The 12,500-nt window shown below is 43.0% G+C and overlaps 1 protein-coding gene across 4 annotated transcripts in view; it reads right to left on the bottom strand.

The window, feature by feature from the left end:
- Positions 1–12,500, bottom strand: part of nr6a1a (nuclear receptor subfamily 6, group A, member 1a) — an 80,397-nt gene that overhangs the window by 8,523 nt on the left and 59,374 nt on the right. For 2 of the 4 annotated variants that reach the window (XM_047822907.1, XM_047822909.1), the window contains one exon: positions 1,378–1,611. In XM_047822907.1, the coding sequence (XP_047678863.1) occupies positions 1,378–1,611 (234 nt within the window). The remainder of the gene's footprint in view (positions 1–1,377; positions 1,612–12,500) is intronic. The other 2 variants (XM_047822908.1, XM_047822910.1) reach the window with 1 other exon arrangement.

Below are 12,500 nucleotides of genomic sequence, written 5' to 3'. Positions count from 1 at the left end.
ATTGCGTGTGTTTTCGCAGAGTGACCACTAGAGGGCGACTCGTGTTCGTTTAAAACGCCGTTTTCACTCCTTGTTTCTTTTCCCTTTGGAATAAAGAAGTAAAACTCGAGACTCTAAATGATTTGATTGTGTTTAAGAAAACACGATCGATCGTGTTCGGATTACATGCGCCGTCCACTTCATTGTTTAATTGTTTGTTTGGGCTTTTCCAGATTAATCGAGGGTTTAGGCTCAGTGTGTTCAGGTGTGTTTGTAGAACAGAAATGTGAGTGTGTGTCTGTGTGTGTGTGTGTGTGAGTGTGTGTTGGGGTGGGGTGGGGTGGTGTTTGCTGATCAGAGTGGAAAAGCGCTCTGGGCAAATACCGAGCCACACCCGAGTTCTTTTACTGTTGAACCTCACACAAGACGGACGGAGAGACAGATTTTGATCTGCGCTTTCGTTTAAAAGCCGCTTTAAAATTTGCAAATTGCTTGAGAACGTGACGGTAATTTACCACGATTTAACTTAACACATTGTCTGAAATAAGTCTCGAAAGGATCGAATTTTCTCAGGAATATTCCTACATTTGGTTAAAAATAATATTTTTGCTCAATCCATTTACCTTTTTAACAGAATGACTACAACCTTTTTGTTTTTTTTACTAATAAGCGTAATCCAATTTTCTACTAATGAGCGTAATATCTGTAATAAGTGTAAAACGTAGCTCCGTTAGACGACTGGACCGGGATAAAACTGGACCGTTAAAGCGATGGTGTCATGGTGTACGCTGTCACAGGATATACAACTGGGTAACAAATCGTTTTAAAACAAAACGCTGCGATCGGGACGTTCTGACGTGTCGGAGAGGTCGTGACGTCAAAGGGGGTTTTTACTTACGGCCTTTTTCCTGTTAATTAGTAAAAACAGTTCAGGTTTAAAATGAAGGATTCGTTTGTACACCGTTTGTTAGCACACACCAGAACGCTGGGACGGATGATGTGACGTGAGGCTACGTGCTGTAGATACTGATGATGCAAGACCCACTTAATGTAAATGTCAACTGTGATGTCATTTATCACTATTGTAATGTAATAGAATACAGACACACACACAGACAGACAGACAGATGACTAGGTGGCTAAAGATAGATAGATAGATAGATAGATAGATAGATAGATAGATAGATAGATAGATAGATAGATAGATAGATAGATAGATAGATAGATAGTTATTATTATCTAGCTGTAATTCAGAGTATGTGATGTTATTGTTTGTGAACAGTTCAAGTCTCACTCACTCTCTCACTCTCTCTCTCACTCACTCACTCTCACTCTCACTCTCTCTCTCTCTCTCACTCACTCACTCTCACTCTCTCTCTCTCTCCCTCTCTCACTCACCTTTCCTGTTCATGCCCATCTGTAGACACTTGAGCAGGCGACAGTACTGGCAGCGGTTGCGTTGTTTGCGTGACATCTCACAGTTCTTGTCTCGGCTGCAGCGATACACACGCTTGTTACAGATGCTGCGCTTGAAGAAGCCCTTGCAGCCCTCGCAGGAAATAATGCCATAGTGCAGTCCGGTGGCGCGGTCTCCGCAGATGAGACAGGAGCGCTGCTCAGCCTGGTCATCTACTGCACACACACACACAGACACACACAGAAGGGGAAAGAAATAGGGTTAGCTCTCTACACACACACATCGCCTGTCCGGGTTTCACACACACACACACACACACACACACACACACACACACACACACACACACAATCCAATTAATTAATTAGGCTCATTCACAGGAGACAAAAGCACATAGTAGAGATGTTGCTGTTTTTTTAATAAGAGAAAAAAAAATTCTTGAAAACGCAATGAACAGTTTTTTTTTTAACCAACTAATAATATAGCAGAAAAAAAAAATTTCCAAGGATTAAAAAACACGCCACCCACAGGGCGCACGTCATCCTGCAGAGCCTCGAGCAGATGGCCGAGTGTCTAATGGCAGCGCTGCACCGTGTGGTGTGCTGTGTTGTGGTGTGGTGTTCAGGGGGTACGTGCCGGCTCACGGCTGCTGTGTCACGGCTGACTGGGCAGGAAGGGGGTTCAGACTCGGAGCGGTGGAAACGAGAGCCCTGCCTCGCTCTCTTCATCCTGCCTCGCTCCCTTCATCCTTCAATGAGATCTCTTACTTCTCTTACTGAGGGCTTTCAGCAGCCTGCTGGAGCATCGACCCCTGCAGGGACTCAGGGAGGCTTCGATACACACGTCGCTCATGAGGACGTCTTTAGTGAGAAGAAATGATTGAGATGTGTTATTAGGGGAAGTAGAGAGAGAGAGAGAGAGAGAGAGAGAGAGAGAGATGAATAAGGAAATTCAAACTGAAGATGAAGAATAAAAGAGAAAGAGAGCGAGAGAGACAGAGACAGAGAGAGAGAGAGAGAGAGAGAGAGAGATGAATAAGGAAATTCAAACTGAAGATGAAGAATAAAAGAGAAAGAGAGCGAGAGAGACAGAGACAGAGAGAGAGAGAGAGAGAGAGGCAGACAGAAAGACAGATGAATAAGGAAATTCAAACTGAAGATGAGAGAGAGAGCGAGAGAGAGAGAGAGGCAGACAGACAGAGATGAATAAGAAAATTCAAACTGAAGATGAAGAATAGGAGAGAGAGAGAGAGAGAGAGAGAGAGAGAAGGAAAAAGCTGCAGAATGTGCTGGGGTCAACTGCCGGGGCTTGGGGGCTATTAACGAAGAGTTCAAGTCATAAAAGCAGGGTCATGGCCCAGAGCCTTTTCTCCTTCCGTATGAGAGGGAGTTCCTCAGTCCTGTCGTTACAGTGGAGTCAAGAACAGGCCATTCAACCCATCTGACATGCCATTTACTCTTGTAAGAGACAGTACGATTACAGTGGCTCTGAAAAGCCTCGCTGCGCCGCTTTCTCTTTTGTAAGCGCAGCGGCCTTCTCGGGGTCAGTGGGGCACGACACCAAGCGGGGCTGAGAGCTGCTGAGAGAGGAATTCAGCTACCTGTGAGAATGCTAAGAATGAATCTGTCTCTCTCTCTGTCTGTCTCACCCTCTCTTTCTCTCTCTCTCAGCTGTTAAAAGAAGAGTTTGCGAAAAGCCTTTCCAGTGCATTAGCATGTGAATGTGTGGGGCTTTGAGAAGCCTGAGGCGTGCTGAGCGAGAGCTTTAGCGTACTGTACCGGCCCTGCAGGAGCCGCCGGGATCCAGCCACACAAAGAATGATGGATTAGGCTTATGCTGCTCAGTGGGCTTTCCTTTTTCTTCAGTTACAACACATCGACTGCTACACGAAAACAGAAACAAAGACGAATAAAGCGCGGTGCTGCATGCCGCATCACACAGACATTTACATAACACCTGTGTGAGAAAGAAGGCTGAGAGCTTTAGCGCTGTAGTAAAAACTGATATTTGACAAGGACAAATTTGTCCATGCAAAAAAAAAACACCAAGAGTCACAGTAGATCACAGTAGATCCCATTAGATCACAGTAAAGTCACAGTAGATCCCATTAGATCAGAGCAGATCACATTAGATCAGATCACATTAGATCAGAGTAAATCACATTAGACCGCAGTAGATCCCATTATATCACAGTAGATCACAGTAGATCCCATTAGATCACAGTAAAGTCACAGTAGATCACATTAGATCAGAGCAGATCACATTAGATCAGGGTAGATCACATTAGACCGCAGTAGATCCCATTATATCACAGTAGAGACACAGTAGATCCCATTAGATCCCAGTAGATCCCATTATATCACAGTAGAGTCGCAGTAGATCACATTAGATCAGAGGAGATCAAAATTAGATCTGATCAGATCACATTAGACCACAGTAGATCCCATTATATCACAGTAGAGACGCAGTAGATCGCATTAGATCCCATTATAATCACAGTAGAGTCGCAGTAGATCACATTAGATCGCATTAGCTCCATACAAATCAGTGCAGTCAATAACTTAAAACATGATCTTCACAATTTATACTCGCTGTTTGTCTCCACTGCTTCTAATAAACACCGTGTAGGTCTTCAGGGCTGTTGTGATCCAAAGCATGTGCATAAGTATTCGCCCCCTTGAAGAGTTCCACATGTTGTAGAACTGGATCGTGTCGTGGAATCTACACAATTGCAATTATTTAAGCAAAATGTGTGGAAGCAAAAGTAAAAAAAAAAAAAGGCTGTATATGTTTGTGTTGAGTCTGTTAGCACAATATGAAGAGATGAAACGACTGAAGGTGTAAAATATGTTGGAAGACCTCGTGTTAGTGTCTTTGTCATTAAAAGGAGTCCAAATGTTTTACAGTAACATTGACTTCCCTCCTCTGCAGACCATTTGCCTGCTTCTTACAGCGCGAGTAGTGTTATGCAGGACGTAAATTATCAGCCAGCCTACGTGAAATGGCCGACTTCCTAGAGCGAGAGAGCGCCGCTCCTGACGCCGGCTTCCTTTATTCACACGTCAACCCTCTTTGATTGGCCAAATTTGTCGCCCCTCTCTTTCAAGTGCATGGCCACCATATAAACCTGGAGTTCCCTCACACCTTCACTCACTTGATCCCACAGTGTCACCTCACGGGGCCCGCCTCCGTCTCTGGCTGTTTTCTCTCTCTCTCTCTCTCTCTCTCTCTCTCTCACACACACACACACACACACACACACACGCAGAAATTTCCAGTTTGACACAATGTACAAAAAAAGTTAATAGTGAGTAAAGATGGCTTTCAAACTCAGTTGGAAGTGAAGTCCTTGCTGAAAAGTTAAAGCTGCCACACACACACACACACACACACACACACACACACACACACACACACACACACACACACACACACACACACACACACAGAGCAGGTTCTGAACCAGAAAGGGAGGAGGAATCCAAAAGGCAGCATTCAGCCTCATCTTGAACCCTTTGCCTTGGGCTGTATCTCGACCCTCCCTCCCTCCCACACACACACACAAACACACACACACACACAGATTGCTTAGACCCCCTAATGGCTCTATTAAATTGTGCATTGTTAGCCGGAGGTCAGGCCTGGTTTCATTCCAAACTTCAGCAGGAGACTGGGTTGCCAGATCAGCGTTTTTTTACACACCACTTCTGCACAACAGCTGTTCGTGTTTGAGATAAACACACACACACACACACACACACAACACACACTCACTGCATGCACTGCACACACCGGCCAGGTGGACTGCGTCATCAGTGTCTTCCACATAACGTTCTCCATAGCTTTTTTAAAAAGAGAAATGTTTTGAAACATCCTAAATCGTTTTAAAGGGGAGGTTCTGGGTAAAACAATAAATATTAAAAAGGTACAATAGGTGCAACTCTGACGCTGGCAACAAGGAAAAGCTTTTATTTATATTCCGAAATATTTATCTGATTTTGTTCGGTGTGCAAAAACGTGTTCTGTTTTTTCCTTTAAATCATAGGATTATTTAAAAAAAAACAATTATACTAATACTAATGTAGTCACAAGGAGGTGGAAGATACCATTGTTGTTCCTGTTGTGTGTGTGTGTGTGTGTGTGTGTGTGTGTGGTGTGGGGGATATGCTAATGTACATTCGTTTCGGAGGATGGGAAGATGTAGGAGCGCGGCTAGAAAATGGAGGATGGGTTCAGAGAGATAGAAAGATAGAGAGAAAGAGAGAGAAGGAGGGGAAGACAAGAAATCTTTCTTGAATTAGAATAAAACTGCTTTAGAGTTTCATTCTGTTCTTTTCCACTCGTTCTCCAGGCCACAAAAAAAAAAAGACACACGATCAGGAACACAATTCATGGTACATAATGGAGCGTAATGACCTTTAAAGCTTTATATTTTAATATTGTTTTTTTTTTAAGACTGAACCAAATCCAGAGTGTGAATGAATGAATGAATGAATGGATGGATGGATGAATGAATGGATGGATGAATGGATGGATTGCATAAGAAAGCTCTGCACTTCCTCCCCCTCTGAGCACCGAACCCGTCTCAGCTTCTCTCATTAGCATTTGTTAATGAAGTCATCTGCTTTTGGGTTTCAGCTACCGCCGTGCTTGCATACCGTGCTGTGAAAAAGTATTTGCCCCCACCGGATTCCCTCGTTTGCCGCGTGCTCATCACAGCGACGGCTTTTAAATACCTCTGGAATGAAACCAGGATTTTTTATTTTATTTTTTAAAAGGGACGATTTCGTTTCAGCCGTCAGACATGAACATGTTACAAAAACACCTTTCTTCTGTCATCTGTGTGTGTGTGTTTATTCACTACATTGGAGTTACTACGGAAACGTCCGGCTCGTGTTTAAGGTTTTCTAATAAAGTCAACTGAATAAAAACAACAACAACAACAACAAAACTGGCAGAAACATTTTACAAGCATCTTGTTCAGGACTTTTTAAGCCTGGACTTGGACTGACGCATCGATTCGGGTCCGTTTGCATGATGCTCTCGCATCTGCTTCATCTTCGAGACATTATGGTGCTGATTAAGTTTGGAAGTAAAATCAGTTCTTTATTATAAATAAATAATTATAAAACAAAGCGCCTTAGTTTCGGAGGAGGAACTCGCAAGAACTTCCTAGTGTGTGTTATTTCTGCCCTCTGGACTTTCTGTAGCTATTATGGTCACGATCAATGTGGGAGATGTGTGCAAACATCACGAGATCGCTCTCCACTCTATTGATCCACCATCAGCGAGATAACCTCAGCTTTAATCCTCCTGAACGTCCTGCTGAACCTCTGCTTCTTATCTCAACACGAGCTGCACCGGGACACACACACTGATCTGACACCCTGGAATTTCTGACTTTGAGAGAGAAAATATGAGAGAGAGAGAGAGAGAGAGAGAGAGAGAGAGAGAGAGAGAGAGAGAGAGAGAGAGAGAGAGAGAAAGTATGAGAGAAAGAGAGTAAAAAAGAGAGCGAGCGAGCGAGAGCGAGAAAGAGAGACAGAGAGAGAGAAGGGGGGGGGGGGTAAATGGGAGATTTAAATGAAGGCCAAAGTCTGAACGTTTTCTGCAAACAAACACAATTCCAAGGTTTTGGAAGCTTGGTGTGAAATACAGAGTGTGTGTGTGACTTTAATACACAGTGTGTTTGTGTGTGTGTGTGACTTTAATACACAGTGTGTGTGTGTGCGTGCGTGTGTGTGTGACTAATACACAGTGTGTTTGTGTGTCACTTTAATACACAGTGTGTTTGTGTGTGTGTGACTTTAATACACAGTGTGTTTGTGTGTGTGTGACTAATACACAGTGTGTGTGTGACTTTAATACAGTGTGTGTGATTTTAATACACAGTGTGTGTGTGATTTTAATACACTGTGTGTGTGTGTGTGTGTGTGTGTGTGTGTGACATTAATACAGTGTGTGTGTGTGACTTTAATACAGTGTGTGTGTGACTTTAATACAGTGTGTGTGTGACTTTAATACAGTGTGTGTGTGTGTGTGTGTGTGTGTGTGAGACTAATACAGTGTGTGTGACATTAATACAGTGTGTGTGACATTAATACAGTGTGTATGACATTAATACAGTGTGTGTGTGTGTGTGTGTGTGACGTTAATACACTGTGTGTGTGACTTTAATACAGTGTGTGTGTGTGTGACTTTAATACAGTGTGTGTGTGTGACTTTAATACAGTGTGTGTGTGTGTGTGTGTGACTTTAATACAGTGTGTGTGTGACTTTAATACAGTGTGTGTGTGTGACTTTAATACAGTGTGTGTGTGACTAATACAGTGTGTGTGATTTTAATACACAGTGTGTGTGTGTGTGATTTTAATACACTGTGTGTGTGTGTGTGTGTGTGTGTGTGTGTGTGTGTGTGTGTGTGTGTGTTTGACATTAATACAGTGTGTGTGACTTTAATACAGTGTGTGTGTGTGACTAATACAGTGTGTGTGTGTGTGTGTGTGTGTGTGTGTGTGTGTGACTTTAATACAGTGTGTGTGACATTAATACAATGTGTGTGTGACTAATACAGTGTGTGTGACATTAATACAGTGTGTGTGACATTAATACAGTGTGTATGACATTAATACAGTGTGTGTGTGTGTGTGTGTGTAACGTTAATACACTGTGTGTGTGTGACTTTAATACAGTGTGTGTGTGTGTGACGTTAATACAGTGTGTGTGTGTGTGACTTTAATACAGTGTGTGCGTGTGTGACGTTAATACAGTGTGTGTGTGTGACTTTAATACAGTGTGTGTGTGACTTTAATACAGTGTGTGTGTGTGACTTTAATACAGTGTGTGTGTGTGTGACGTTAATACAGTGTGTGTGTGTGTGACTTTAATACAGTGTGTGTGTGACTTTAATACAGTGTGTGTGTGACTTTAATACAGTGTGTGTGTGTGACTTTAATACAGTGTGTGTGTGTGACGTTAATACAGTGTGTGTGTGTGTGTGACTTTAATACAGTGTGTGTGTCTTTAATACAGTGTGTGTGTGATTTTAATACAGTGTGTGTGTGTGACTTTAATACACTGTGTGTGTGACTAATACAGTGTGTGTGTGTGTGACTTTAATACAGTGTGTGTGACTGTGTGTGTGTGTGTCTTTAATACACTGTGTGTGTGTGTGTGTGTGTGTGTGTGTGTGTGTGTGTGTGTGTGTGTGACTATAATACACTGTGTGTGACGTTAATACACTGTGTGTGTGTGAGACGTTAATACACTGTGTGTGACGTTAATACACTGTGTGTGTGTGTGACTAATACAGAGTGTGTGTGACTTTAATACAGTGTGTGTGTGTGTGTGTGTGTGTGTGTGACTAATACAGTGCGTGTGACTTTAATAGTGTGTGTGTGTGTGTGTGTGTGTGTGTGTGTGTGACTAGTACAGTGCGTGTGTGACTTTAATTAACTGTGTGTGTGTGAGTGTGTGTGACTAATACACAGTGTGTATGTGACTTTAATACAGTGTGTGTTACTAATACACTGTGTGTGTGTGTGTGACTAATACAGTGTGTGTGTGTGTGTATGAGACTCTAATACAGTGTGTGTGTGTGTGTGTGTGTGAGACTTTAATACAGTGTGTGTGACTAATACACTGTGTGTGTGTGTGTGTGTGTGTGTGTGTGTGTGTGTGTGTGTGTGTGTGTGTGTGTGACTAATACAGTGTGTGTGTGTGTGTGTGTGTGTGTGTGTGTGTGTGTGTGTGTGTGTGTGTGTGACTAATACAGTGTGTGTGTATGACTTTAATACAGTGTGTGTGTGACTTTAATACACAGTGTGTGTGTGTGTGTGTGTGACTAATACATTGTGTGTGTGTGACTTTAATACAGTGTGTGTGTGACTTTAATACACAGTGTGTGTGTGTGACTTTAATACATTGTGTGTGTGTGTGACTTTAATACATTGTGTGTGTGTGTGACTTTAATACATTGTGTGTGTGTGTGTGACTTTAATACAGTGTGTGTGTGTGTGTGTGAATTTAATACACAGTGTGTGTGTGTGTGTGTGTGTGTGTGTGTGTGTGAGAGACTTTAATACAGTGTGTGTGTGACTTCAATACACAGTGTGTGTGTGTGTGTGTGTGTGTGTGTGTGTGTGTGTGTGTGTGTGACTTCAATACACAGTGTGTGTGTGACTTTAATATGGTGTGTGTGTGTGTGTGTGTGTGTGTGTATGTGTGTGTGTGTGTGACTAATACAGTGTGTGTGTGTGTGTGTATGACTAATACACTGTGTGTGTGTGTGTGTGTGTGTGTGACTTTAATACACTGTGTGTGTGTGTGTGACTTTAATACACTGTGTGTGTGTGTGTGTGTGTGACTTTAATACAGTGTGTGTGTGTGTTTGTGTGACTTTAATACACTGTGTGTGTGTGTGTGTCTTTAATACACTGTGTGTGTGTGTGTGTGTGTGTGTGTGTGTGTGTGTGTGTGTGTGTGTGACTTTAATACAGTGTGTGTGTGTATGACTAATACACTGTGTGTGTGTGACTTCAATACAGTGTGTGTGTATGACTAATACACTGTGTGTGTGTGTGTGTGTGTGTGTGTGTGTGTGTGTGTGTGTGTGTGTGTGTGTGTGTGACTTTAATACAGTGTGTGTGTGTGACTTTAATAGTGTGTGTGTGTGTCTTTAATACAGTGTGTGTGTGTGTGTGTGTGTGTGACTTTAATACAGTGCGTGTGTGTGACTTTAATACAGTGTGTGTGTGTGTGTGTGTGTGTGTGTGTGTGTGTGTGACTTTAATACAGTGCGTGTGTGTGACTTTAATACAGTGTGTGTGTGTGTGTCTTTAATACACAGTGTGTGTGTGTGTGACTTTAATACTGTGTGTGTGTGTGTGTGTGTGTGTGTGTGTGAGAGACTTTAATACAGTGCGTGTGTGTGACTAATACACTGTGTGTGTGTGTGTGTGTGTGTGTGTGTGTCTAATACACAGTGCGTGTGTGTGTGTGTGTGACTTTAATACACTGTGTGTGTGTGTGTGTCTAATACACAGTGCGTGTGTGTGTGTGTATATGTGTGTGTGACTTTAATACACAGTGCGTGTGTGTGTGTGTGTGTGTGTGTGACTTTAATACACAGTGCGTGTGCGTGTGTGTGTGTGTGTGTGACTTTAATACACAGTGCGTGTGCGTGTGTGTGTGTGTGTGTGTGTGTGACTTTAATACACTGTGTGTGTGTGTCTTCAGCTTATTTACGGTAAAGTGGTCTGAGGAGCGTTTTATTTTGAATCAATGCAGCATTAAATCCTGCGTGTTTTTGAGAAATCCAAGTCTGTGCCATGGGTGCCAATATTTAAACCTCTGTATTCCTGTGTTTGTGTCCTGGTGTAAGGATGTGTGTGTGTGTGTGTGTGTGTGTGTGTGTGTGTGTGTGAGAGCGTCTTGCTGTCAGATCAACAAGCTGACGATCCGAGGCAGCGTGAGCTTCAGAGACAGAATAAAGCAGAGGATCGACATCCTGATGATGTCAGAAAAGGGTCTTTTATCGAAGGTGTGTGTGTGTGTGTGTGTGTGTGTGTGTGTGTGTGTCACTCTGATTGCATTTTGAACTGAGACACTGAGGTAAAGGTGTGTGTGTGTGTGTGTTGCAGTATAAACAATCATCAGAGTGAATGGGTTTGCTATCTCACTTCAACCATGTTTTCCAGACCTCCTCTACAGCTATTGATCCACACACACACACACACACACACACAGGTTTCAGTCCCTTCCCCCATAAGTATGCACACACACCGGCACGCGCGCGCACACGCACACACACACACACACACACACACACACACACACACACACACACACACACACACACAGATATCAGCCTACACGTCACCCCCTCACCACCCAGTCCACCCACGGATGCCTCTGAGAGGTGACTTCCTGCCTGGAAGAGTGACTGATTAGACAGAGAAATGGAGAAAGGCAAAAGTGGAAGCAGAGAGAGAGAGAGAGAGAGAGAGGGAGGGGGAGAGAGAGAGAGAGAGAGAGAGAGAGAGGGAGGGGGAGAGAGAGAGAGAGAGAGAGAGAGATCTTCATCCCCTCCCTCCTGTTGGTAACAATAACACAGGAGTAGGGCAGGGGCAGCACGCTCAATAGGATTAGCAACGGAGGTGGGGCTTTGTACAGTAAAGGCTTTAGAACCACACACACACACACACACACACACACACACACACACACACACACACACACACACACACACACACTGCTGTTTTCAGCCACCATTCGTATTCAACCCTCTTTCACAGCCAAACCGAGCGAGCTTTATTCCAAAAAAGAATTTATTTAATAAAAGAAAAAGAAATTAATCAATTAATTAACGCTACACTTTTGCCAAAAGTTCCCTTTTAAAGGTTCCTTCAAGCTGCTAACAGCCGCGGAAACGTCGCGGAGCGTGCGAGCGCATCACGATCCCACCAAATGGATGAAAAGAAAACAATGGAGGGAGCACACTTCACACCTCGTATCGCGACGTGACGATACCGTCGCATCAGATCCCGGCCGAGGGAGCCGTCGAGAAACGGCGAGGTGCGGGAGGATTAGCATAAAACTAACGTTCACACTTTCCCAAAGCTAATAACACGTCACTTGTCAGAGCGAATGGACGAGGTGAACGATGGAGGGAAAAATAAGTACATGTGTTTATTCAGAATAAATCGAAGACGTGTAATATGTAAATATTTTGTCGTAGGGTAAAAAAATAAATAAATAAAACTTTATTATTATTATTATTATTATTATTTATTATTATTATTATTATTACTCTAAATTATTATTATTATTATTAGCGACTAACGATCGACTTTTTTGACGAGATTTCGTTTCGATATATTTTTTTTCTTGGTTGTTCTGAGCAAATGTTACGATGCAGGTTTTATGATCAGCTGAAGAGGAACTCAAGTCAAAGTGATAAAACCTGGGAGGAATGAGGGGTGAAGTTTGGGCTACAGTAGGAGGGGGGGCAGGTCTGAGTGTGTGTGTGTGTGTGTGTGTGTGTGTGTGTGTGTGTGTGTGTGTGTGTGTGTGAGGGTTTTTTTTTTAACCAGATGAGCACCAG

The sequence above is a fragment of the Tachysurus fulvidraco genome, chromosome 14, assembly GCF_022655615.1.
Source record: "Tachysurus fulvidraco isolate hzauxx_2018 chromosome 14, HZAU_PFXX_2.0, whole genome shotgun sequence".
NCBI lineage: Eukaryota > Metazoa > Chordata > Actinopteri > Siluriformes > Bagridae > Tachysurus > Tachysurus fulvidraco.
This window is presented reverse-complemented; position numbering and strand designations above follow the sequence as displayed.